The sequence below is a fragment of the Mustela nigripes genome, chromosome 2 (genome assembly GCF_022355385.1).
Source record: "Mustela nigripes isolate SB6536 chromosome 2, MUSNIG.SB6536, whole genome shotgun sequence".
NCBI classification, from domain to species: domain Eukaryota; kingdom Metazoa; phylum Chordata; class Mammalia; order Carnivora; family Mustelidae; genus Mustela; species Mustela nigripes.
The window spans coordinates 171,147,535-171,175,532 of NC_081558.1; the positions used below are offsets into that span (position 1 = coordinate 171,147,535).

Below are 27,998 nucleotides of genomic sequence, written 5' to 3' on the forward strand. Positions count from 1 at the left end.
AGAGGAGGAAACAGGCTTCCTGCTGAGCAGAGAGCCCGACGCGGGGCTCGATCCCAGGACCCTGGGATCATGACCTGAGCCGAAAGCAGAGGCTTTAACCCACTGAGCCACCCAGGCGCCCCTTAACTACTGGATATTAAGAATGATACCTATTGGCATATTATGAGAGAAGATCTTTAAGATAGAAGGATTTTGAGCATGTCTAAAAGCTATTGTAAAGAAACCATTAAAATTGTGCGCTAGTCTTACTGATTTGAAAGGATTTTGAGGTTATTATATTGGTAACTGAAATGAGCTCATGTCTGAAAAAAAGTTTTTTATGTACGTGTGTGTATACACACAGATAATACTTTAGATGGACAAACACAAAAGTATTAACCATGTTTATCCCTGAGCATGTAGAATAAAAGTTTTTAATTTTTATTCTTTTCCTTTATCTGTATTTTTATTATAGGAAGTGTCATTTTAGGATATAAAAAAGGCAATAAGCTTCCTTTTCAGAGTGCCCACTTTTCCACGTGCTATGGTGCTGAAAATGTGTTGAATAGACTTCCTCCCATTTTGATGAAATGTACTATAAAATTCCATCTCGTGATTTTTACAAGTATTGCAATCCTTGAATGTAGGGAAGGGAAGAACCTTGCCAGGTAACCTGTGCCAGCCAGCCACTCCATCTAGCTGCCACCTGTTCCCATGGATGGGCCACCTCCACCCAGGACTTTCTATATTCTATGAGCAGACCATCTCCAAATCTGAAAATTGGTTGTCAAGACTGAAAAGCATATGAACCAAGGATAGGGAAACAACTGTTTTCTTTTTTTTTTTTTAAGATTTTATTTATTTATTTGATAGACAGAAATCACAAGTAGGCAGTGAGGCAGGCAGAGAGAGAAGGAGGAAGCAGGCTCCCCACCAAACAGAGAGCCTGATGCAGGGCTCGATCCCAGGACTCTGAGATCATGACCTGAGCCGAAGGCAGAGGCTTTAACCCACTGAGCCACCCAGGAGCCCCAAGAAACAACTGTTTTCTTCATAACTATAGCAGAATGCAAACCCTGGTAAAAGGTCAGGCCCTCTCCTCCCCCCCAGTGGTGGCAAATAACAAACAGCACCAGGTAATAGCTTGATGTCATCTTTACATGTGCGAAAAAGAATCATACTGCATTAAAAGACCATGTAAATGTGCCAGTCAAAAATGGGTGAAGGTACAAGTTGTATGAAATTTGAAAATTTTCACTCAACATCACTTAGTATCAGGAAAATGCAAATCAAAACCACAATGAAAGTGGTCCACTTTTTTACACCATACACAAAAATAAATTCAAAAGGAATGAAAGACCTAAATGTGAGATAGGAAACCATCAAAATCCTAGAGGGAACAAAGGCAGCAACCTCTCTGACCTTGGTTGTGGCAACTTCTTACTAGACACGTCTCTGGAGGCAAGGGAATCAAAAGCAAAGAAAGAACTATTGGGACTTCATCAAGATAAAAAGCTTCTGCACAGCAAAGGAAACAATCAGCAAAACTAAAAGGCAACCTTTGGAATGGGAGAAGATATTTGGAAATGACACATCTGATGAAAGGTTAGTATCCAAAAATCTATAAAGAACTTATCAAACTCAACATACACATGCATGCACACACACACACACACACACACACACACACACACATCCAGTAAAGAAATGAGCAGAAGATACAAATAGACATTTTTCCAAAGAAGACACACATATGGCCAACAGACACGTGAAAAATGCTCAACATCACTCATCATCAGGGAAATACAAATCAAAACTATAATAAGATACCACCTCACACCTGCCAGAATGGCTGAAATGAGTAACACAGGAAACAACAGGTGTTGACAAGGATGAGAGAAAAAGGAACTCTCATGGACTATTGATGGGAATGCAATCTGGTACAGCCACTGTGGAAAACAGTATGTAGGTTCCTCAAAAAATTAAAAATAGAACTACCATATGATCCAGTAATCGCACTATCAGGTATTTACCAGAGAACACAAAAATTCAAAAGGATATATGCACCCCAATGTTTATTGCAGCATTACTTACAATAACAAAAGTATGGAAACAGCCCAAGTGTCCATTGATAGATGAATGGATAAAGAATATGTCTAATTTCTAGACAGCCATAGAAAAGAATGAAATATTGCCATTTGCAACAACATGGTTGGAGCTAGAGAGTATAATGCTAAGCAAAATAAGTCAATCAGAAAAAGACAAATACCATACGATTTCACTCATATGTGGAATTTAAGAAACAAAACAAACAAAGGGGGAAAAGAGAAAAAACTAAAAAAATAGACTCTTAACTGAAGAAAACAGATGGTTACCAGAGGGCAGGGTGATGGCAGGAGATGGGTGAAATAGGTGAAGGGGATTAAAGAGTACACTTATCTTGATGAACACCAGAACAGAACAGAATTGTTGAATCACTCTATTAATCACTATATTAATTACCCCTGAAATTAATTTCACATTGTATATTAACTATACTGGAATAAAGAAGAAATTTTTAAAAAGAAAATTTAAAAAATACAATATATTTGAAAAAAACAAATATAATTGCTACTTTACTTTTCCCTCAGTTTCCTCTTCTTTTTTTCTTCCCCCTTTCCTTCTTCTCACTCTCTATGACAAAGTTACTTTGTGCCTTACATAAGCAACAAATCATAGTTTAGGACTAGAGTTTGCGGAGATATTATTTACAAAATGGAGACTCTGGCTGTCCTTGGGCATTGGAATATGGGCAGAGGAGCCAAACAGACATTTTCTCCAAGAAGACATACAGATTCTGATATACACATGAAAATATATTCAACATCACTAATCATCAGGGAAATAGAAATCAAACCACAATGAGATGTCACCACACATGTGTCAGAATGGCTATTATCAAAAGACAAAAAATAACAAGTGTTGGTGAGGATGTGGAGAAAAGAGAACAATTGTGCACTGTTGGTGGGAATGTAAATTGGTGCAGCCAACACAGTAAACAGCATGGAGATACCACAAAGAATTAAAAACAGAACTAGCATACGATCCAGCTGGACATCTATCTGAAGAAAACGGAAACACTAATTCAAAAAGGAGTATGTATCCCTGTGTTCCTCGCAGCATTATTTACAATAGCCAAGATACAGAACAAAATTTAGCCAGTGGATAAATGGGTTAAGAAGATGTGGTGTATATATACAATGGAATGTTATTCAGGCACCAAAAAATGGAAATCTTGCCATCCACCACAATATGAATAGACCTTGAGGGTGTTATGCTAAGTGAATAGTAAGTGAAGCAGAGAAAGACAAATACTGTATGATTTCACTTAAATGTGAAATCCCAAAAAAAAAAAAAATGAACAAATAAAACAAAACTCGTAGATACAGGGAATAGATCGGTTGTTGCCTGAGAGGAGGGGAGATAAAGGAGTGAGTAAAATGAGTGAAGGGGGTCAAGAGGTACAAACTCCCAGTCATTAAATAAGTCATATGAATGTCATGTACAGCATGGTGACTATAGTCAATAACATTGTTTCATATTTGAAAGTTGCTAAAAGAATAGGTCTTAAAAGTTCTCATCATATATGTCTGCAAGGAAAACTTTCTCAAACATACTAATTTTGCCTTAAGTAATTTCAAAAAAAGGACCCATACTGGGGTGCAGGGGTGGATCAGTCAGTTAAGTGCCCAACTCTTGATCTCAGCTTGGGTCTTGATCCCAGGTCTTGATCTCAGGGTCGTGAGTTCAAGCCCTACATTGGGCTCCATGCTGGACATAGAGCCTACTTAAACAAAATTTTTTTAAAGGATCCATATTAAGAAGGAAGGACTTGTATGAATTGTGGAAGTAGTTAAGAAATGCCATGCTTCAGAGCATTGTTGAGGAGTAAAGAAGAGGAATTGATGATGATTGGTGGTAATAGTTCCATGGGTATACACATATGTCCAAACTCATCAAATTCTGTACATTAAATCTGTGCAGTTTGGGGATATCAATGATACCAAAATGGGAGGTTAGGTTGGGGTTTTTTCTTTTGTTTTTATCTTACTTTATTTTATTTTATTTTTTCAGTGTTCCAAGATTCATTGTTTTAATCCTCCTTTGGTCCCATCCATGTTGATACAAAAGTTGGGTATTCATCCTTTCTGATGGAGGCATAATACTCCAACATATGGATGGATCATATCTTCTTTACCCATCTGTTGAAGGGCATCTTGGCTCTTTCCACAGTTAGACAACTGTGGCCATTGCTGCTATGAACATTGGGGTACAGATGGCCCTTCTTTTCACTACAACTGTATCTTTGTTGTAAATACCGCGTAGTGCAATTGCAGGGTCATAGGGTGCTCTATTTTGAATTTCTCAAGGAATCTCCATACTGTTTTCCAAAGTGGCTGCACCAACTTGCATTTCCACCAACAGTGTAAGAGGGTTCCCCTTTCTCCATATCCTCTCCAACATTTGTTGTTTACTGTCTTGTTAATTTTGGCCATTCTAACTGGGGTAAGTGGGTATCTTAATGTGGTTTTGATTTGAATCTCCCTGATAGCTAATGATTATGAAAACTCTCTCTCTTTGCAGATGACATGATACTTTATATGGAAAACCCAAAAGACTCTACCCCCAAATTACTAGAACTCATACAGCAATTCAGTAATGTGACAGGATACAAAATCAATGTACAGAAATTAGTTGCTTTCTTATACACTAACAATGAAAATATAGAAAGGGAAGTTAGAGAATTGATTCTATTTACTATAGCACCAAGAGCCATAAGATACCTGAGAATAAATCTAACCAAAGAGGTAAAGGATCTGTACTCAAGGAACTACAGAACACTCATGAAAGAAATTGAAGGAGACACAGGAAGATGGAAAGCATTCCATGCTCATGGATCAGAAGAATAAACATTGTTAAAATGTCTATACTGTCCAGAGAAATCAATATTTTCAATACCATCCCAATAAAAATTCCACCAGCATTTTTCAGAATGCTTGAACAAACAATCCTAAAATTTGTATGAAACCAGAAGAGACCCCGAATTGCTAAGAAAATGTTGAAAAACAAAAACAAAATGGGGACATCACATTGCCTGGTTTCAAGCTTTACTACAAAGCTGTGATCACCAAGACAGCATTGTACTGGCTGAAAAACAGACACACACCAGTGAAACAGAATAGAGAGTCCAGATATGGACCTGCAACTGTATGATCAAATAATCTTCAACAAAGCAGGAGAAAATATATAGTGGGAAAAAGACAGTCTCTTCAACTGCTGGGAAAACTGGATAGCTATGTGTGGAAGAATGAAACTCGACCATTCTCTTACACCATACACAAAGATAAACTTGAAATGGATAAAAGACTTCAACATGAGGGGGCGCCTGGGTGTCTCAGTGGGTTAAAGCCTCTGCCTTCAGCTCAGGTCACGATCCCAGAGTCCTGGGATCGAGCCCCGCATCGGGCTCTCTGTTCCTGCCTCTCTGCCTACTTGTGATCTCTGTCTGTCTAGTAAGTAAATAAAATCTTAAAAAAAAAAAAAAAAAAAAGACTTCAACGTGAGGCAGGAATCTATCAAAATCCTAGAGGAGAACATAGGCAGTAACCTCTTCGACACTGGTCACAGCAGCTTCTTTCAAGACATGTCTTCAAAAGCAAAGGAAACAAAAGCAAAAATGAACTTTTGGGACTTCATCAAGATCAAAAGTTTCTGCACAGCAAAGGAAATAGTCAAGAAAACAAAGAGGCAACCCCCAGAATGGGAGAAGATATTCACAAATGACGCTACAGATGAAGGGCTGATATCCAAGATCTATAAAGAACTCCTCAAACTCAACACTTAAAAAATAGATCCTCACATCAAAAAAATGGGCAGAAGACATGAGCAGACATTTCTCCAAAGAAGACATACAAATGGCTAACAGACACTTCTTTTGTTTTTATTTTATTTTATTTATTTGAGAGAGACAGTGAGCAAGAGAGAGAGAGCACAAGCTGGAGTGAGGCAAGGGAAAGAGAGATGTGGGACTCCATCCAAGGACCCCAGGATTACGACCTGAGATGCTTAGCCGAGTGAGCCACCCAGGTTTTTTTTAAAGGAAAAAAATGTTCTCGTCAAAAAACAAAACATTATAACTATGTGTGATGTTGGATGTTAATGAGACTTACTGTGGTGATTATTTCACAAAGTATACAAAAATCAAATCATTATGTTGTACACCTGAAACTAATAGGGTGTTAAATGTCAGTTATACTCCAATATAAAAAAAGAAGAAGAAATAGGGAGAGTTCTAGTATCCTTTCTTCTAGGAAAGAAAAATAGTGATAGCATATGGCCTCGATGGGTTAATTAACCTGATTGTGGTAATCGTTTCACAAAGCATAATGTGTCAAATCATCATGTTTGTACAATTTAAAACACAATTTTATCAATTATATATCAATAAAGCTGAAAATTGGGGGAAAAAAGTACTCACCTCAGCAATACATATACTAAAATTGGAATGATACAGAGATTAGCATGGCCTCTACACAAGGATGACATGTAAATTCAGGAAGCATTCCATCTTTTTAAATAAGTCATAGGATATAAGGTAAGCTTGCTGACTATAGTTAGTAATAATGTATATTTGCATTGTATTTGCATTGCAATGTATAATTGTATATTTGCAGGTTACTCAAAGAGTATATCTTAAAAGTTCTGATCATAAGAAAAAATTTGTAATTGTATGATAATGTATGTTAACTAGACTTATTGTGGTGATAAGTTCATGATATATTAAAAATATCAAATCATTATGTTGTATACCTGAAACTAATATAATGTTATATGTCAGTTATGTCTCAATATAAAATTTAAAATAAGAAACATGAATATGGTCTCAGAAAGTTAAAACCCAGAGCATAAAACTGACCTCAGAGAATCAGTCTCCACCCACATAATCAAAATCATAAGCTACTCCCAGCTCCTGCTTTTCTCATTCACATCCACTCATTCCATGCACATCTCTCTCTCTCTCTTTTTCTCTCTCTCTCTCTCTCTCTCTCTCTCACACACACACACACACACACACACACACACACACACCAAGTTAGGAGCCAGAGCTAAAGGGAAATGAAGGTCCTGCCTCAGGTTAGAGGCATGAGTTAGAATGAACCGGGCTCTGGCCCTAACTCTGCCACCTCACCAGTGAATTTCCAGATGGTCTAAATTTCCATTTTCTCAGCTAGCAAGTGAAGACAATAGGTCCCACCACAGAGTAGTGAGGATTATTTTAGGTAAGAACTCAGCATAGTGCTTGGCACATTAATTACCAGTTCCCCTTAGATGACGGCCGTTAGACACACTTACATAATTCTGATAAAGAAATAAACTTAGAGTCACATCAATGACTTTTATTTAAACTTATTTGCAAGGTTGATGCAGAAGAAGAGTTAGTGAAGATGCGTTGGTGGCTCTTTAAATATCTTTCTTTACATTTTTAAGAATCACTTCTTCTATTAAAATACATTTTCTTTTCTTTATTCCCATAAAAGGACCACATAGCAGATCACACTCTCGGACTAAGACATCAGAAGCAGTGGGAGTCAGGCGCGAGTCATCTTGGGGAGCCCTGCACTGATGGACCACTGCAGTCACTCAGCATTTCCGGACACTCCTTCACAAATGCCACCAAAACCTGGCATCTGGAGACATGATATGGAAACACTATTTGGACTCTCTTTTAACCAAGGGGGGCATGTGTGCTTCTCCGTGTTCTTCCTTCCTAGGGTTCCTTCTTTCCTCCACTTTCTTTCGAGATTTTATCTCCATCCTCAGGCATTCCCTTTCTCTCCTCTCCTTCCTGCTCTCAGGCCCCTGAAAGAGAAAGGTCAGAGAAAGGGTAGAAATGTACAGATAGCTGACAATGAGCCACATTTCTCCTAACTCTCAGAAATTAAGAAAGCCCTGGTCATTTAGTAGACTTCCACATCTTAGTTTCTCATAATAAATTTAGCAGAAGCCCAAAGGTGTTGCTAAAGGTTTTAGTCATAAATAAAAGGAATGGGGCCTCGGGTGTTAGCAAACCCATAGACACCAATGGTTTATGGGAGAAACTCGACCTGTATACAACTCAGACCTATAGAGGGATGTGATTTCACAGTACGATATAATTAATGGTCTCCTGGTGCTTTCTGAAAAGGAATATGGCAAGTGAATCATATATGGAATGATTCTAACCTTCCAGTGTCTACTTCTTTAAATTACATTAACAATAGAGTTTGCATTAAGTTCTAAGGTGAGGGCTATGTGAAGAACAAAGTGCTGAGGAAATGATATCCAGGCACATTAACATTCCCCAGCTGGTTGCTCAGGGGTCCACATTCACTGATTTATTGAACATATACTACTATTCTAAGATTAAGAGATACAGCACTAGCTAAAGAAACCCTACTTCCTCAATATTACCCCTGCATCAGGAGTGATAGACAGTAAGTCTAAAAGGCAACAAGAAAATCACAGATAGTGGTGAGTGCGACGATAATGAGCAAACAGGGTGATATGTTAGGGAAGTACGGGGTGGGAAGGAGGAGGGTTTCTTTCATTTCCATGGTCCAGGAGGGTCTTTCGAAGGCATTACTGACTAAAAGATGGCATTGATAAATGTGGTGATGGCATCTACTTACACTTCTATTTTTAAAAATAAACAAATAATTTTGGCCACTCTAACTGGTGGAAGGTGGTATCATGCCTCCATCAGAAAGGATGAATACCCAACTTTTGCATCAACATGGATGGGACTGGAAGAGATTATGTTGAGTGAAATAAGTCAAGCAGAGAAAGTCAATTATCATATGGTTTCACTTACTTGTGGAGCATAAGGAATATCACAGAGGACATTGGGAGATGGAGAGAAGTGAGTTGGAGGAAATTGGAGGGGGAGACAAACCATGAAAGACTGTGGACTCTAAGAAACAAACTGAGGGTTTTGGAAGGGAGGGGTAGGGGTTGGGTGAGCCTGGTGGTGGGTATTAAGGAGGGCATGTACTGCATGGAGCACTGGGTGTGGTTGCATAAACAATGAGTCTTGGAACACTGAAAAAATAAAATTAAATTTTAAAAAATAAAAAATAATAAACAGATAACATCATGACTCTCCCTCTCTTCCATTTGAACTGGAAACCCTGGGGAACACCTGAGCGTCTGTCAAATGAATATGCTCTGGGATGCGTGACAGTCAGAGGAGCCACCTCAGGACTCAATCCCACAGGCTGAGGTAGGAGGGTGTCTGGTTCCCGTGTTCGCGTCAGCTACTCTTCAGTGCTAGATAGTTTCATTTCTATCTATAATGGTCTGGTGGCCAAAGTCAAAAAGCGAAACAAATGACAAAGCCGAGATGCAGGTTAAGAGACTTAAAAACTGTAGTTGTTCTGTAAATGTGCCTCCAGATTATTCTCATTAAACCTAGTAGTCATATTAGATCTTGAATGCTTACAAGAGCAATATAAACAAGAGAAACTATAATGACAATTATTTTCAAAATAAAGTGATAGCTTTTCCCTTACTGAGAAGAAAGACTATCTGAGAAATGCTCGTAGACAATGAGTTGGAATCTGTTTTCTTCTCTCATTGCTTATAAACAAAATGTAAAAATTATCAAAATAAGACTATTGGAGTTTTCAGTAACAAAATGAAAGAATTTGATGTTATTGGTCATGATCAAGTCACGAAACTAGCTTCTGGATCTTTTTGATGTTTACACATTACTCAACATTTGGTCCCCAGCCAAAATAGAAATCAGTTTTAGATTTGCTGATCAACCACACTTTTAGTGTAGTTAGTTTTAGAAAAGTATGTCAATTGTTAAATAAGAACAAGTTTTAAACTGTATGTATATTCTAAATTTTTAATTTTACATAATGATAAAAATTTATAAAACTTAAAACTGTTATAAGATATAAAAAACTTAAACTTTTATAAAACATAAAATATTCCATTGTTTACATAGATAATATGAAAAAAATTAAATGATTTTGTAAATTCCTAGCAGGTTTCTGGTTATTATATGGAACTGTTAAAAGAGTCTTTGAGTCAAAAAGTTGAAAATGCTGTCTTGATTGCCTTGGTACTCAAAAGAAAGAGCATGGGAAATGAAATACTAGCTAACATTTGATATTTTAGGGATAATGTGATGAGTATCCCTTTAAATAAGAGAACTGATTTCATGTTTATACACTGTTAGGGCTTATAATATTAGCAAAAGATATGTTAGCAGTTACATAAGATATGTTATTATATGGAATTTTTTCTGAGGACATCAGAATCAACAAAGAGCAGTTCAGATTAAAATTCTTTTCAAAAGACATTTATATCGTAACTTGTTCCAGAAAAAAACCAATATATCTCCTGATTAATATAATTAGTGACTCGATCATGTAATTTATTTTAAAACAGGAATTCTTGCACTCCTCTTAAATTCCTACTGGAAGTTCATAATCTAAATCTAATCACCAGGAAATGTCAGCTAAACCCAAATGAGGCATCACTCTAAAAGATATCTGGCCTGTATTCTTCAAATGTCAGTGTCATAAAAGACAAGAAAAGACTGTTCCAGAATAAAATCAGTTAGATTATTTTATTCTTGTCTTTATTTAAGACAAGAAAAGACTGTTCCTGAATAAAATCAGTTAGAGGGATGTGAAAATTGGTTTCAACACACGATCTGAAATTTCACTATAGAGAATATTGTTGAGGCAACTGGCAAAATATGAACAAAATCAATCAATTAGGTATAAAATTATTGTATCGGTATTAATTTCCTGAGTTTCTCTTATGATCAGGTGAAGAGAGCAGCCTCCTGAAGGGAAACCATACACAGTGTCACTCTCTGATAAAAGTGAGGTGCCACCTAGAAGCCAAGGATGTGTGGTGATAGTCCCAACAGCCATCACTGCTAAGCAGAAAGCATTGTGTTCAGATGGGCAATGAGGTAGGAAGCAGCCACATGTCTTCTTCTGTATGTTAACAGAGCAAATCTCAAGAACCAGGTGGCAATACTCCTGGTCACTTATTCGTTCTGCCTACTGCATGGCAGAGATACGTATTTATTCCAAAATAAAACAAAACAAAACAAAACAAAAGCAGAAAAAAAGAAATTATTTTGCTCAAGGTGACTCAGTGAACATGTTGTGGAGTTCAAAAACTATCCCCAACTTAATTGATCTCTAGTTTATTACTTTATGTAACAAGTTTAGCATTATCAATGGAGTTTCTACTCTTCCACCGTTTCATGCCTGTCTCTGCTTTGTGCTTCACTTAAACTCCCAGGGGCCACTGTGAAATGCCTGGACTCCTCCTACTTTTGGATACTTACTAATGTTTAGAGAATTCCTTCTGCATATTTTTTAGAAGTACAGGGGAGTGTGCCTGGGGGGCTCAGTCAGTTAAGCATCTACCTGCAGCTCAGGTCATGATCTCTGGGTCCTGGGATCAAGTCCCACATCAGGCTCCCGGCTCAGCAGGGAATCTGCTCCTCCCTCGCCCTCTGACCTTCCCCTGGCTTGTTATCTCTCTCTCTCTCTCAATCTCTCTTTCTCTCAAATAAACAAAATCTTAAAAAAAAGAAAAGAAAAGAAAAGAAGTACAGGGGAACAGACCACCATCATACACTATTTACTCCTGGATTAGATATGAAAAGACAGCACAATTGGGATAGTTTTTTCCTTCTTCAAATAGTGAAAGAAGAACAAGTCACAATTATTTATAAGACTGACAAAAATAGTCTCAGAGAACCAGAAGACCTCAGTAACAAAAACATTCCACCTATGGCCCTCTGGTAATTCGTCCTACACCAGCTATCTCCAATAAAAATAATGAAGAATATTTATATACATCTGAGCTATCTAAAACAGTCATTTTTCAAAGGCTTCATCACTAGACTATAAACGAAGAAGTTAGATCTATCCTCCTCAAACTTGGGAAGGATGAACCCTTCGGGTTTCCTTTCTTAAAGTGGTTAAATATTCAATAACTCCATTACATACCAAAGAGACGGAGCATTTGGTTCTAAAGCACAGTTTCTGTTCAAAGGACTCTGAAAATGCTTGAATTTTGGAATGAGATCTTCCTTTTGATTCCAGTGCCTCCTTGAATGACTCATCTGCTGAGCATTTTCTGTAATCCAGCATGTGGGTATGGCATTGAAATCCCTGGTCCTCATGAGAATGTCTTCTGGGATGGCTGTCAGACGATGTGATTCTGGGAAGCACAGGAAACTGGGAATACAGAATGCAAATTTTGCAGTATAAAGAGACAATATAATATTAACACAGTGACAAAATATCCATTATAACCAACTAAGCAAATCTCATGTTGAACTGAAATTTTATCTTTTTGATCAGTAGGACCTTCCTCCTACAATGAAGTAGAGTTAAAACATTAACCAGAACATCCTAAGACTAGCTTTGTTCATCTTCTACCATTAAGGTGGAATAATGAAGCATTCCAAGCCTTAAATTAATATGTAAAATAAATCCCAAAATTATAAAAAAAAAATAGCTACAGTGAAGACATAAATGTTAAAGAAATAATGCAAAGGTAAGTATTTATGTGACTTCTATATGAAGAATGAATTTTTAAGCAAAAGAGCCACGAGAAAAGTCATAAGGAAAAAAATAAATTTAACCACATAAAAATAAAGCCAATGTGTATCATAAATAATATAAACAAAATCAATGGTAGCTTTAAAAACTTTAAAAAATATTTGCTACATATTAGTAATGTTTAATAGATCTCCTGAAAATAAATAAGTATAACTCACATGCATACAGGCAAACAGAGAGATCATATAATACAATCACATCAATGTTAAACTCACAACTGGAAAATAATCAAAGGGTAGACCCCTCAGAGAAGCCAATCTTGAAACATTGTCTCAATTTCTCTCACTTCCCAACCCAATCCAATCCCAACTTTTGCATGCAAGACTGGCTTTGGTCAAGATATTGATCTTAATAATGTTTCCAAATTCTGTCCACTTTTGGTTTTGAATCATTCCATAGCATACAATCCAGTAGCCCATATGGCCCTCCAGGAAACAATTTTTCCTTTTCTTCTACCACTGCACCCTCAAGGATGATCTTTCTGCCACTGTGTTTTAGACATTTTTGCTCACTTCTCCAGCTAACAGCTCATAACTGCTGGAGTTCCTCCAGGTTCTAATCTAGTCTTCCTTCCCTTCCTTTCCTTTCTCACATGACACTGCCTCCCTAAATATCTCATCTTCAGGCTTTAATTTCTAGCTATCATCTGATTCCCTAATTTATATTGTTAGCCCAGACATCTCCTCTATGTTTCTTCCCCCTCAAGTCCTCCCATAGTATCCCACTGGCACTCAGTCTGACTTGTGCCAATCTGAACTCACACCTCTCCTCCTCAAAACTTCTCCCCATGTGTCCCCTAACTTAGAAGATGGCAGACCATTTACTCACTCAGACCGGTAACTCAGGAGCCACTCTTCACAATCTCTTGCCGAATCAGTAGATTCCATCTCTCAAACATCTCTCAAAAACTATCCACTCTTGGGGTGCCTGGGTGGCTCAGTGGGTTAAAGCCTCTGCCTTCAGCTCTGTTCATGATCTCAGGGTCCTGGGATGGAGTCCCGCATCAGGCTCTCTGCTCAGCAGGGAGCCTGCTTCCTCCTCTCTCTCTCTCTCTCTCTCTCTCTGCCTGCCTCTCTCCCTACTTCTGACCTACTTCTGATCTCTGTTAAACAAATAAATAAAAATTTTAAAAAAACAACTATCCACTCTTTTCCAGCATCACTGTTACTACCGTAATCCAAGCCATCCAGGTAATCTTTCACCCACATGATAGAAGCAGCCTCCCCGTAGTGGATGCCCTACCTCCACTCTTACCCATTTGTTTTGTCATTCCCACAGCAGCCAGGGTAGTTAGAACACCAACCAAGTCACATCTGATCACGTTTTCTTTTGTACCTTTTCTTGCCCCACCCACCCTTTCAGGGATGGCCTCACTGGTTAGTCATTTCCTCCAGCTCACTTGCTCCTCTCCAAAACAGGCACCTTCACAGGGGGTCCTCTCTGCTCATGACCGCTCACCACCCTACCCCTTTACCCCATGAAATGGTTAATCATATTTTAGTCATTCTGCACTTTCACAGAAACCCTTCCTTACCACCCTGGGTGGTTCTGGTCCCGGTTCAATGCCCTGCTGGGGTCTTGTACTTCTCCTTTATGATATTTAGCATAATCATGATCAATATTTGGGGTAATTTTGTTACATGTCTCTCCTCCATTAGACTATATGCCCCATCACATCAAGGGCTATGTTTCATTCTCTGCTAGAACCCCAGTATGCAGCACTCTGCCCTATTCATAACATGAATTCATTAAATATATACTAATGAGGGGCACCTGGCTGGCTCAGTCAGAAAAGCATGTGTCTCTTGATCTTGGAGGTGTGAGTCTGAGCCACATGTCAGGTGTAGAGATTATTTAAAAATAAAATCTTTTTATATATATATATATGATGAATAAATGTATAAAGAATAAAAGAAAAAGAAATAACAGCTAGTAAAAATTGTTTATGCTTAATTAATAGTCAAAACTTATGGAAAATGAAATAATAAACAATTTTGTCTTTCAGTTTAGCAAAAAAAAAAAAAATGTTATTTAATGACACTGGCAAGAGTGCAGGGTGATATACACTGTCTTCCTTGCTGGTAGGACTACAAATACACACATCCCTCCTAGAAAGCTGTTGGTGATATGTGTCAGAGGACTTAAAATATTCCCCTCCTTGGATCTGTCCATTTCATGTTATTATTTACTGAATTGTGTCCCCCTGCCCCAAATTCATATGTTGAAGTTTTATGTGAGAATGTCATATTATGACTGTATTTGGAGATATGGTGGGTCCCACTGGTCTGACTGGTGCCCTTATAAGTGAAAGAACTTTGCATACACAGAGAGAAACCAGGAATATGCTCCCACAGAGGAAGACCATGTGAGGACCAGCAAGAAGGTGACCATCTGTAAGCCAAGGAGAGAGGCCTCAGAGAAAACAAACCTCAGACTTCTAACCTCCAGAAGTGTGAGAAAATAAATTTCTGCTTTTGAAGTCACCCAGTCTGTGGTATTTTGTTATGGCAGCCCAAGCAAACTAACACACATACCTAGAAACTTTCCCTCAAACAATAATAAAAAATATGGTTAAAGATTTATAAAGCTACTAAAAGATAATAGGTAAATTTGTATATATTATTCCATTTATTATAGGTAAGACATGGTACTTGGTGCTTTGGACAAATTGGGGAGACAAACAGGCACAGCATCCCCCTCTTGGAGATTATGCTGGGAGACAAACATTAAACAAAGAGGGCATATGTCTACCGCTTTGGCCAAATGCTATAAATGGAAAGTTCAAGATACACAGAGAGGCTATAACGAGGTAAAATTATGTACGTTCCAGTGGATGTTGGAGTGACTAGGAGGATGAGGGGAGACTTTTGTGAAGGTGTGATGACGAAGATACAATCTGAAGGATGAGCAGGGTTAATCCGGGAACAGGGAACACTGTTCTGCCTCAGGACGAGCCCCATATGTTCCGAGGCCCTGCCACAGAAGAGCTTGCTGGAGTGGAAGGAAATGAAGCCTTCTGAGCGTGAGCATCTGCGGGGAGGGAGGGATGGGCAGGGCTTGAAGTACGGTAGTATCAAAAGATGGGCAATCTTAAAACATACCTAAATGTTTTGAAAGGTTTTCTTTGTCCTGTGGAATTTTTTTTTAGGGCTTTTTTTTTTTTTTAATCTAAATGGGGGTATTTTTTTATCAGGGAAAAAGAGGTGCTTTCAAAAATTAAGACAGACACAGAAGGACAAATACTGAATGATTGCACTTACATGAGGTATCTAAAATCGTCAGACCCAAAATGAAAGACTTTTTGCAGTAATTAACTGAAGCGTCATCTGGAAAAAAAATTTCTAACTTTCGACACTTCCAACACGTGACAATAAGAAGCATAGGTGCTTATTAGGTACCAGGCAATGTCCTAATGACATTAGATAAATTACTTATTGAATCTTCACTACACCCTTATGCGGTATCTGCTATTACCATCAACCCCCTTAACATACGGGGAATCTGAGGCAGAGGGAGGGAAGTAACTCAGTCAGTTATGCTGCTAGTGGTAGACCCCGGAAGGCTGCATCTGGAGCCCTCCCTTCACCCTTCTTAGCCACCTACTCCGCTGCCTTCCCAGAGATTCCTCTACAACTAGAAGACAGAAAGCAAATCCATAGAACATTATGCTAAAAGTCCTTCCTCAGAGTTGTCACTGTTGCCTGAACCTATCACTAGTTTTGGGGTGCCTGAGTGGTTCAGTTGATTAAGTGTCTGCCTTTGGCTCAGGTCATGATCCCAGCATCCTGGGATGGAGCCCCACATTGGGGGTGGGGTGGGCTCCCTGCTCAGCTGGGAGTCTGCTTCTCTCTCTCCCTCTGCTGCTCCCCCTGCTTGTGCGCTCTTTCTCTCTCTCAAATGGATAAATAAAATCTTTAAAAAAAAAAAACCTACTATCACCAATTTCACATCAGGGATTAAGGCATTGTCTTCTATTGAAATGAAATAAAAACTTAATCTGAAAAACAAGAAACTACATTAGCCATGAAGTTAAATTATTTTAAATTTACTTTAAATCAGTGGTCACAGATTATTATAATGAGTCTTGCCAAAAAGTAGTGTTCTCTGAGAAGGACCAAGTTCTACCCCTTGCCTGCCTTGTTCTTTCTGCCAGATTTGTATTTTCCACTAGACTGGAAGTTCCACAAGCACAGAGATCATGTATGTCTTCTTGTACCCTCTACATGCCTTGCATAAGTTATGCCTGTCACATAGTAGTCGGTCAATAAATATAGTCAATGAATCAAAGCTCCATCACTTTGCAGGAATCATCATGAGGCTAACAGCCATATTAGAAACCACATTCAAATGGAAAAGGAAGGGAAAGCTCTTCTCTTCCTATGAATGTAATATAGATGGATATAGGTTCTTAAGAGGTTGTGAGAGGGAAGAGCCTCAGATGGAAGCAGTGGGGAGAGAAGAAAAGAGACAAGGCTGAAAGTAAGCTTTTCTTTTTAAGTCACTGATTGAGTTTAAAGCAAAACACACACAATGAAAACCTAATTGTTCTCTGATCTCTAAAGTAAGAAAAATCTGAGCACATTCTAGACTTAGAAAAGTATCCAACACAGGCTCTTGTCATAAATTTATGGCATTTTGTGACTGGAGCTGGACATTCAGACCCCTGACTATCTCCCAGGACTCTTCCCACATCACCCTGGGTCTCCTACTCTGTGTTCTGCACTTGCAGTCTCTACTCTGTTCAGTCAGTTGCTCATTTTTATTCCATGCTTTGTCTTCTTGAATAAACACATACTTTCTGCATGTAGTCTGATAACTGTGGAATTCACTGTTGACATAGAGGACCTAAACAGGTTAATTCAGGCAAATGCCCAAAGCTAGTATGAGCAGGAAGAGATACATGGACACTGTTTAGAAATGCATTACATAACAAATTCTGCTGGTCCCAATAGTTTAAGGCAAACAACACTGCAACCTAAAACTGGATTCCCTAAAAAAGGGTGGATTATCTCAGTTTTACAGGTATAATAGATGCTAAGATGTATTCAACAAAACTGTATTTTATTAGTCATTTGTTTTTGTTTCATATTTTGTTTTCATATTTTCAACAGTTCCAAAGGACTGTTGAGATAAATAGCAAATCACAGTTTTTCTCTTTGTTTCTCCCTGGTTCTCACTATCTGGAAACTGGAAACTAACTGTACTCCTGGTTCACACTGTGAATACCTCATTTGAAGTAGAACATAAGAGATTAAAATGAGAGCGTGATAAACAGCTGTTTATTTACAACAGAATCACGGATAGTTAGAGTTAGAAGAGTTCCCAGACATCATCCAGTACCCCCTCTTCTTTTTTACATAAGGAACCTGAAGCTCAAAGACCTGTTGAAACTTGCCCATTGTCCCTCAGTATGCATTTGGCAAGAGATCTATTTTCAAGGGGTGCCTGTGTGGCTCAGTCATTAAGCATCAGCCTTTGGCTCAAGTCATGATCTTAGGATCCTGGGATGGAGCCCCACATTGAGCTCCCTGCTTAGCAGGAAGCCTGCTTCTCCTTCTTCTGCTTCCCCTGCTTGTGTTCCCTCTCTCACTCTCTCTCTCTTTGTCAAATAAATAAATAAAAGCTATGGAAGGCATGTATTGCATGGAGCACTGGGTGTGGTGCATAAACAATGAATTCTGGAACACTGAAAAGAGATTTAAAAAAATTTTTTTAATAAATAAAATCTTTAAAAAAAAAAAAAGAAATCTACCTTCAAATATTTGCATCGTAAAGAGGTCTCATTCCTCAATTTTGCTGGTCACTGAAACTGAAAGAGATTGCCATACCCACCATAACATCCCTCATAAGCATTATGTTTCTAGGAACTCTGAGGCTAAAACTGAAATAAAATAACACTGTCCCAAAACACACTGGTTCTGGGGTTGACAGAAGCAGAAGGTTGGGGAGACATTCTCTACAGCTAGAATCCTAAGGGACTTGTGGAAAAGAAAAGCTACATTCTCACTTTTCTTTTTTTAAAGGTTTTATTTATTTATTTGTCAGAGAGAGAGAGAGAGAAAGAGAGAGAGAGAGAACACAAGCAGGGGGAGAAGCAGAGGGAGAAGCAGGCTCCCCACAAAGCAAGGAGCCCGATGCGGGACTCAATCAGGTCCTGAGACCATGACCTGAGCTGAAGCCAGATGTTTAACTGACTGAGCCACCCAGGCATCCCTATATTCTTGCTTTTTTATTTACTGTTCTATTATAGTAAATGACTGTGAAGCAGAGAGAACCAGGGCCTGTCCCTGCCGCTGAGTCCTCACCTGGCCAGCCCCTCCCGTTCTGCCATTAGAATCTTCCTCCTGCTTGCGTCTGGCTCCCTAGAAACTGGATACTCTGCCTCCCTGTGGAAAAGTAGTATTGAGGACAGAAAAATTTTGGTTTCCTCTCCCCTCGGGAAACCAAAGGAGAACCAGAAGAAAAAGTGTATCAAGTTTATCAAAGGTAGTGATTTATGATGTGGAATCCCCAATTCTTTAGAGGTCATCAAATCACGGAGCTATTTTCAGTATTCCAGAGAGAGTATTGTAAATCACACATTGATCCACGCCTGATGCTACAGACTAATTTATAACATCAAGTGTCTTTCCTTTGACTCGAATCCTATTAACCCTCAGGAGGATTGTCTCAGGTTTATCAGGAACTCTGAATAGTAGTTAAAGAGATCTTAAGCTACTAAAAATGAAGAAATCTTTGCCTACTAAATGAAAATCGGGTCCCCGGGAGGACAAGATAAAACAATAAAAAGGACTCTTGAGGGTATAAAAAGGTTTAGAAGTATTGATTTTGAACCAAAAATTTTACACCAAAGGCCTCTTCAAAAATTATCTAATAGAAATCCCCCTCCCCTAGTCCGGCTCTCCCCTGGTTCTCTGATCATAACTCACTGGGCAGGGCAGGGAGGTTTTCCTGTGAGTGGCATTTTGTGGTCCATGATGGTCCCGGAGTCCTCTCTCGTTCTCTTCTATCCAGCTGTGACCCCAGAAGCTGCTCATCCATTTGGCAAAAGACACATCATCGTCGTCATCATCTTTGTGCTCCATGTGTAGGTGATTTAAGTTGTCGAAGGCCTGTCCCTAAATTTGAGAAAGAGCAATATCCTCTGACAGGGCTGACTTGATGAAACCCAGGATCTCCCCCAAAAGCCAAAATGAAACTGTTATTTTCAAATGCTCTCTGCTAATGGGATCCTTAAGGGAGAAAGATTTACTAAACAACCACTTCACCATCAGGCAGCCTCGGGAATGTCTATTTATAAATTGTGCAGCCCACATTCCCTCCCCTCCCCCTGTCTTTTTAAATTGAGGCTTTTTAATCCTTCCATGGCTGGGGCTTGTGCCTCCAAGCCTGAGGGTGGGAAGCACACTCCACTGCCTGGTTTTCCCTGTGCTTTGCTGCCGATGGCATGTGGTCGCATCTCCAGCTGTCCATGATGATGGAGCATGACCCTTATAATGTGCCTGTCTGCTCCAGGATAGCTCTGAAATGGGGCCACTAACAAGGGACAGACTGACTACAGCCTGCAAGATGGCCAGCTATTGGTATGTTGTATCTATTGCCAGATACTCCCCTAATAAATGACATTGATTTTGAAACAAAAATCCAGCTCCTGGGTTTAAGGGAACAGTTTCTTTTGTTGATTTATTATTTATATCTGTAATAAACAGTACAACTGTAATGTACAAACCTTAAGCATATAGTCTGATGAATTTTTACATACATGTATCAGTTCATAACCACCACCAGGTGAAGACTAAAACATTTTCGGCACCCTAGTTGGTTCCCTTTATTCTTCTTCCAATCCATCCTCTCTCTCCAAAAGGTTATGACTTCTGGCCACTGTCACTATAGATTAATGTTGCCTGTTTTCGAACTTTCTTTCAATGGAATTATACAGAATGCAGTATTTTGTGTCATTCAACATTTCATCAGTGAGATTTATCCCTATTTTGTGCAAACTGTAGTTCATACTTTATAGTACTACACTGTATGACTGACTATCCCACATTTAAAAAAATTCAGTCTACTACTGATGGTCATTTGGGGCTGTCATTTGGGTTGCTTCCAGGTGGGGTATTATAAATAAAGCATCTAGGGACGCCTGGGTGGCTCAGTTCGTTGGGTGGCTGCCTTCGGCTCAGGTCATGATCCCAGCATCCTGGGATCGAGTTCCACATTGGGCTCCTTGTTCTGTAGGGAGCCTGCTTCTCCCTCTGCCACTCTGTCTGCCTGTGCTCGCTCTCTCTCTCTTTCTCTCTCTGACAAATAAATAAATAAAATCTTTATAAATAAAGCATCTATTACCATTATAGTCCTTATTTTCTAGCAAGCATTTTTTTGAAATAACAGGACTAATAAATTTATAAATTTACCCTTCGGGTATGAAGTCAAATATTTTACCTATGCTATTAACATTATAACCAATCTGTGGAGATTTGTATCACAATTTATAGATAAGGACATTGAGATTCCAATAGATGGCCACTTGCCTGATGTGAAATTACTACTAAACAGCACAGACAAATCTGAAGCAAGGAGTAGAATAATGAAGTCAGACTCTTCCCACCATTCCAGCAGTATTCCAAGAAACCTTTGATAAAGCTTGCATTCTTAGACGGAGGTATTCCTGATCATTTTCTATATGAAAATTCTTCCTTGAGCTACAAAAAGGTGGGCTTAATAATTGTGACCAGTGTTTGTAGAGCATTGTACCACAATTTCTAAGTTACTAAGGAAAGTAACCAAAGCATAAAATAGCTTGCAATATTTTTATTTCTTGTCTAAATAGTGAGACATGAGGGCTTGTTACTTTGTAATATTTTTATTACAGAATGCAGAAAGTCTGCTTCTCAATGACCCACGTGAGAAAGGAAAAGTTATAACTATAACCATATGTCACCACTGTTGGAGGTCTGTTATTAAAGAAAGAAAGGTAACTCCTCTTGGGGAAGCAGGACCAGGTATGTCCACAAAACTTAACAATAGATAAACCTCTTCTTTTCTATTCCTGTTAAGACAGAAATATCTTTTCTTCCAATTTCAGAAACAAAAATAAATAAATCTATGATCAGGGGATAGAAAAACCAGAACAGGTCATACCTAATTGTTGCTTAGAAATATTTTGAAGAAAATACGACTTATTTTAAAACCTCTTTGAGTGACATTTATCTCTTGGAGTTCTGAATCCTTCTTTTAAGGCCTCATAGACAGAAGCTATTTAAATATGGGAAAATGTGCATATATAAATACGGAATTGGCTCATGTAATTATAGAGACTGATAAACTTCACGATATGCCATCTGTAAGCTCGAGATCCAAAAAAACCAGTGGTGTAATTCAGTCCAAGTCCAAAGGCCTGATAACTAGGGAAGCCAATGGTGTAAATCCCAGTCCAAGTGAAGAAGAAGTTGAGATGAGATATCCCAGCATAAGCATTGAGGCAGGGCAAATTCCTCCTTCTGTCTTTTGTTCAATTCAGACCCTCGACTGATTGGATGAGGCCCACCACTCTACTTTATTGAGTCCATCATTTCAAGTGCTAATTTCATCAGGAAGTGCCTCCAAAGACACATCCTGAAATAGTGTTTAATCTGGGCTCCCCATTAATCATCACAGGCACTAATCCCATTCATGAAGGCTCCACCTTCTCATCTACTTACCACCCAAAGGCTCCACCTCCAAACATCATATTGGGGATTAGGCTTCAACATATGAATTTTGCAGAATCACAACATTCAGTACATAGCAGGGTACCACATAAACAGCACCTAGTAAAAACTGAGGGCATGAAGTCTCTAATGAGCACATAGACAACATTTCACATGTGTTGCCAAAACTTACTGGAGGAATTAAGCACAACCTGTAAGACTTCAGTGGGACAAACAAAACAAAACAAAAAGAAACAACAAAAGGAACCTTTTGGAAGCTTCTCCCTGGCTTTCTTCAGACTTAAGCCAATATTCCTTCCCCCTTTTGGATTCTGGTCTGTATCCTTTCAGTGTAATAAATCTTATCCATAAGTATAAATATATGCTGTGGATTCTTTAGAATCCTTAAACTAGGGGTGACAGTTGGTGTCAGAAGTGTGATTTATTAAAAACAACCCTGACTCATTGAAATATGGCTAAAACAGTGGTCAGAGAAAGAAAGTATGAAGGGGATACAATTATGAACCTTCACATACCAATGGTTATCTAGTCATGTGGTATGAAACAGCTTCTGGAAGGTGAAGATCACCTATGGAACTTGAAAATGATAGCTCCAACCCTAGAAGAACCGGATCCATAGGCCACTTTTGGCCAAGGTAGCTAAGGTAAAGGAATTAAAAATTATAGCCTGGCTGATGTCTTTAGGTTTTGTTCTCCCCTTTAGGGGGGAGGAGAAAGGGTTAAAACTCTGCCAAAAAACATTTCCCAAAATGTAGTATGTTTGTACTGCTCACTCCTCCAAGTGAGAGGAAATAAGATTAAGTCAATTCCAAGGCTGGCACAAACTTTAGACAAACCAGAAAAAAAGAAGAGCAGAAAAATAACACTCCATCCACTAGTACAGCAGCCTGTTGCATTCCAGCTGGGACCTCTCAGTAGCTGTAACATTAATCCTGAAAGTGTTGAATTTACTGCTAAGGTTTGAGTAAACTTGCAAAAAAAAAAGAGAGAGAGAGAGAGACTTTCTAAAATGGCTTTTTACTTTGTGCCTATTGCTTCTGGGTATGTGATTTTTAAAAACAGTATAAATTATATTCTTATAATTTCATAAATGCTAAAGGGATTATTCCAACATGGAAAGCTGCCCAATAATAGGTGTGAGTAGAACAGGATTTCTTACTTGGATGGATTAAAAATTTAAAATTCTTGAAAATCTGAGTATTGAAATCTTCATAAGTGATTATTGTTCCCGTGATTTTTGCCTATTGGGGGCCTATGAGAAAAGGCAGACAACATAAAAGGAGAAGTAATCTGCACAGGAAAATGCACTTTTAGAGTTTTAAAAAGCAGTTTTTAGTTTGATAGTAAGTTTCTGTAAAATCAGATGTCTGGCTCTTAGAGACTGATGATTGTCTAGACTAATTGTGCATATTTTTGAGTAGGTCAATTTGGACTCTAAGACTGACAAGATAAAAGGGACTTAGAAGAACTTGGAATTCCACTGTCTGCCCCTGTAGTCTCTCATCTTTGCTGCTGCCGAGGAAGAAAAGCCACAAGCTTTTGGAATCCTGAATCCAGAGATCCTAATTGCCTGGACCTGATGGTAGCCTGAAACCTAATAACATCTGTAACAGAATAGTTCAATCTTGGAAAACAGACATAGGCTTAATGAACAAAACTGAGATGCTGGGACTACTGCAGACTTAAGACACCCCTCCATGGGGTCGTGGGCTATAAAAACATCATGGGTGCTCTCTGGACCACATGGGCCACCTGCAGATGCCCATAAGAAAGGGCACATTCCCTGATGGGACTATCTGAAACTAAGCTGCTGGTGGCTGTATATTTCTAATGTAGGGACTAATTGCATTTGAGATGAATGACCAAAAGGAACCTAGGCTGTGATTCCTGATGAAAGCTGCAAGTTGGAAGAGAACACAGTATGGAAAGTAGGACCTCTCTGCCCACTCCTGACAGAAAGGACTCTCAACCCCTGCTCAGGAATGTCTCACTGCTGTTGACTTATGTCTGACTTTCAAGAACATTTGAAATTTGTAACAAGAGACTGATGGCCTGATTCAACTTTACTCACCTTCCTCCTATGTTAGGCAGTTTGATGATTAAAAACAGCTATTCCCAAAAAGAGATTATTCTTTTTCAGGCTGCCTACTGAATAAATGATCAGGATGAAAAGGGTGGGGGCTATGTAAACATGTTCTGAAAACTTTTGAAAATTCAAGATTTTGTCCTAACCAGTTCCTGACCATGCTGTCTTTCTGGTTAAGTTATATTAACAGTGTTTTTCTATTCTTCTGTCCCTCTGTTACAAATTCCTTAAATCATCACTTATTAAGTGGGCCACAGGATGTCAGAGAGTGAACTGTGGCTCAGCAACAGACATATGAGGAATTAAAATAGGGAAGTTTATTACTTACAAGTTCTGGAGGAAGTGCCTGGCACACCTTGAGGGGCCATATGCGGAGGTCAAAGCAGAGTGCAGACAGAGAGAGGTAGACATTGGGGCACGTTTTTATTAGAGTCTGCAGGTGAAGTGCTTTGGAGTTCCTGGGGCTAAGGTTAGGTTGGTCAGTTGAAACCAAAAGGGCAGGGTTTGCAACGCCACCCTGGAGTCTTATCTAAGGAACCACGTGGAGAAAAGGCAGTGGGGGCAGGGCAAATGGCTGATCATGAGGGATGTTGGGGAATTGCCAGCAGGAACTTACATGTGCTTGTGACTCTGTGGACTGCAATCTAGGGCATGTGCTTAGGTGAGGGGACTAGTGTCAGTTTCAGGACACTGCTTGGCTAAACAAAATGAGGTCAATGCAGCAATATCATGCAGTAACTCAACTAAATTCTTGACATCCTCTTTTTATCCAACCCTTTTGGTTTATAGATGAGAATAAAAATGACTGGGGAAAAAAATGTAAAGTAATGACTATTAAATGAGACACACTGATTTTGTAATAACATGGGATGGGGGGAAGCCCAGCACCTGGGAGATACAGGGAAAGAGGATGTTAATGATCTCATTCTCATAACTTCTCTGTTTTTCAGAACTGCTCCTGCAGGGGTGCCTGGGTGGCTCAGTGGGTTGAGCCGCTGCCTTCGGCTCAGGTCATGATCTCGGGGTCCTGGGATCGAGTCCCGCATCCGGCTCTCTGCTCAGCAGGGAGACTGCTTCCCCCTCTCTCTCTCTGCCTGCCTCTCTGTCTACCTGTGATCTCTCTCTGTCAAATAAATAAATAAAATATGAAAAAAAAAAAAAAAAAAAAAAAAAAAGAACTGCTCCTGAATGCCACTATTGCCTTCCCAGGATGCTGTGAGGTCTTGAATTCGAACCGCTACTGAGCCTGTGATCACACCTGACAGCACTGACTGTGGGACAGCAACAGTGGGCCCAACTCCTATGTTCCCATGAAGAACAGCTCTAGATGTTGTCCACATTCATGAGGCAAATGAACTGATGTCAAAGACAAGCAAAATTGGTGAAACTGCCTTCTGGAAGTCCTTCTAAAACTAAGGACTCAACTGCATTATTTCAACTGGACAGAGAACCCTAGGGCAGAAGACTTACAGCGGGAAACCAAACTAGGGGCCCTCTTTACCTCTAATGCCTACTAATGTATGTCTCCATTGGGTGACCTGCCAGTTGCAAATTTTTTGTTTCCAAGGGTACTCTCTGGGATTACTCTTCTTGAATGTGTACCTTAACGTTCATGGATCGCCTCAATCCTGGAAGGCATGCAGCTCAGCTTCAACTTACCAGGCAGAGTCCTCCTGTGTTTGAATGGATGGTTCAGGCCAGGTAAAAAGGTGAAGGCAAAAACTTTAGAAGAAAGCCACCAGGCTTTCTAAGATTGACCTTTTTGTAGATGGGATTTGTTTTAATTGGCTAAATCCAGGACCCTGGAGGAATACTAGTAAGATGCTTTCTCCCTGCAACAGGGGGTCCTGTTGATAATAATTTTGCTCCAAAAAAGCATGGGCCAAATGGGGTGGACTTTGTAGGAAGGAGTTAACAAAGTGGCCTGAGACTACACATCCTTAGAAAAGCCTTGCTTGATCCTTGGCTGGCATATGGGATCTTGACTGGTAAACAGTTCCTACAGTAATATAAAACTTACCCTAATTGATGAGTGGCTTAAACTGCTTATATAACCAATGGTTTATTCTGAACAACTGCATTTTTTTTCTGGAAGTCTGGAATTTTTTGTACAGGCTAGGCAGTATGTGTCTGCATGACCAGCTTCCAGTAAAAGCCTTGAGCTCTGAGTCCCCAGTAAGTTTCCCTGGTAAATAACACTTCTCATCACTGGAAGAATTAAGCATGTTCTATATGACTCCACTGGGAAAGGACTCTTGGAAGCTTGAGACAGTTTTCACTTTGCTGACTTTTCTTTGTGTCCTTTCAATGTAATAAATGTTAGCTATCAGTATAACTACTTACTGAGTCCTGTGAGTCCTATATGTCACTGAACCTGGGTCTGGTCTTTAGGATCCCCAAGACAGGAAGGAAAAGGAACTCTTCAAATCTGGGCCAAAAATTCTCCCAAAACAACAAGATATGAAGTTAACCCCAAAAGAAAAATAATTTGGTCTACAGTATATAAAATAAATCCACCTCCATTTTTCTCCTAGTTAAGCCCATTTCCTTAAATGTATGAGAAAAGATGGCTCCCTGATTTGCCTGGACTCAGGTTCTTATAACAAACCTGGAGCAGCAAGGCAACAGCAGTAGTTGCCAGATTTTCGGCAGCTGGAGAACTGCTCTTCTAGGCCTGTTTCTGGAGCCCTCACACAAGAGGAGGCCAATCCGCCCCACCCCAGTCACCATGAGCCTTCCCTGCTCTGGACACCTGCCCTGAAAAGATGCTGCCAGGGGCAGAGGACCAAAGGGAGTTGCCCTTTTGACCCTGCTCCAATGCTCTACCTTGCCAAGCCCATGGTGTCAAAAGTGTCAAGTGGCTTGAGACAGCTGTCGTTTTCGAAAGAGCCTGCCTGTGTATTTTCTTATCATGCTCAATGTGAAAGGAATTACCTTCTCTCAGAGGGTAGGAAGCTTGTAGAGCTCATGTTCTCATAAAGTCAGAGATCACGGACGCTCAGGTAATCGGTGAAAATAATCCTTCGGCTGTGTATAAATGAAGTGGCTTTTTCAATGTCCTCTTTCACATTCCCTGCTTCAGGAGACTGTAATCCTGGAGGGAAAATGATTTTCTCTTTATTTCATTGTCTCTTTCATTTATTTAACTTCCATTAGTTATTTCAATGCATTCCTCTTACTTAGTTCATTCTCCATAGCCCCTATTGTTACAGAAATTTATTTTTTTAGTTCATTTTTTTTCTTGCTAGTTAAAGGGAAGAATTTTTCCCACACTATTTTCAAGTTTGCCTAAGCCACTCTCATTCCAGAAAAGAAATGCTATGTACAGAAAAATTAATCTGGGGCATCTTTACGTATTTATATACAGTCAAAATACGTCAGTGGTTTTTACACAGTTTTTACCTGCCAAAAAGCAGTGCTTGAATACTTGAAACTGTGAGCTGTTAATTTAATGTCCTGATTGTCAGAATGTTCTTTTATAGGTAATATGTTAACCCAGTCATCCATTTCCATGACTGTTATTAAGTTACACTGTGAAGT

The 27,998-nt window shown here is 39.2% G+C and overlaps 1 protein-coding gene and 1 non-coding gene across 4 annotated transcripts; one reads left to right on the forward strand and one right to left on the reverse strand.

Moving 5' to 3' along the window:
* Nucleotides 1-6,488: 6,488 nt before the first annotated feature.
* On the forward strand, nt 6,489-6,592 carry LOC132012673 (U6 spliceosomal RNA). Its single transcript, XR_009402676.1, has one exon. It is a non-coding gene; the product is annotated as a U6 spliceosomal RNA (small nuclear RNA).
* An 818-nt stretch (nt 6,593-7,410) lies between these two features.
* LNP1 (leukemia NUP98 fusion partner 1) lies at nt 7,411-27,524 on the reverse strand. Of its 3 annotated transcripts, XM_059388147.1 has the most exons (5): nt 24,787-24,947; nt 22,364-22,481; nt 19,592-19,780; nt 12,045-12,275; nt 7,411-7,878 (listed from the first exon to the last, which is right to left on the reverse strand). In XM_059388147.1, exons 2-5 carry the CDS (start codon nt 22,412-22,414, stop codon nt 7,729-7,731), a joined length of 621 nt encoding a protein of 206 aa, XP_059244130.1. In that variant the 5' UTR covers nt 22,415-22,481; nt 24,787-24,947; the 3' UTR covers nt 7,411-7,728. The 3 variants fall into 3 exon arrangements, with proteins under 3 accessions (XP_059244130.1, XP_059244132.1, XP_059244131.1); XM_059388149.1 differs by lacking the exons at nt 22,364-22,481; nt 24,787-24,947 and adding an exon at nt 27,393-27,524; XM_059388148.1 differs by lacking the exon at nt 22,364-22,481.
* Nucleotides 27,525-27,998: the final 474 nt, after the last annotated feature.

Excerpts from the sequence above, each read along its gene's own strand:
- LNP1 (XM_059388147.1), bottom strand. The coding sequence starts at position 22,414 with ATGTTGAAGCCTAATCCCCAATATGATGTTTGGAGGTGGAGCCTTTGG. Across the intron at positions 12,276-19,591 it reads AAACCTCCCTGCCCTGCCCA|TTTCCTGTGCTTCCCAGAAT; the intron begins GTGAGTTATGAT and ends CTGTATTCCCAG. Across the intron at positions 7,879-12,044 it reads CCAAATGCTCCGTCTCTTTG|GGGCCTGAGAGCAGGAAGGA; the intron begins GTATGTAATGGA and ends TTTCTCTTTCAG.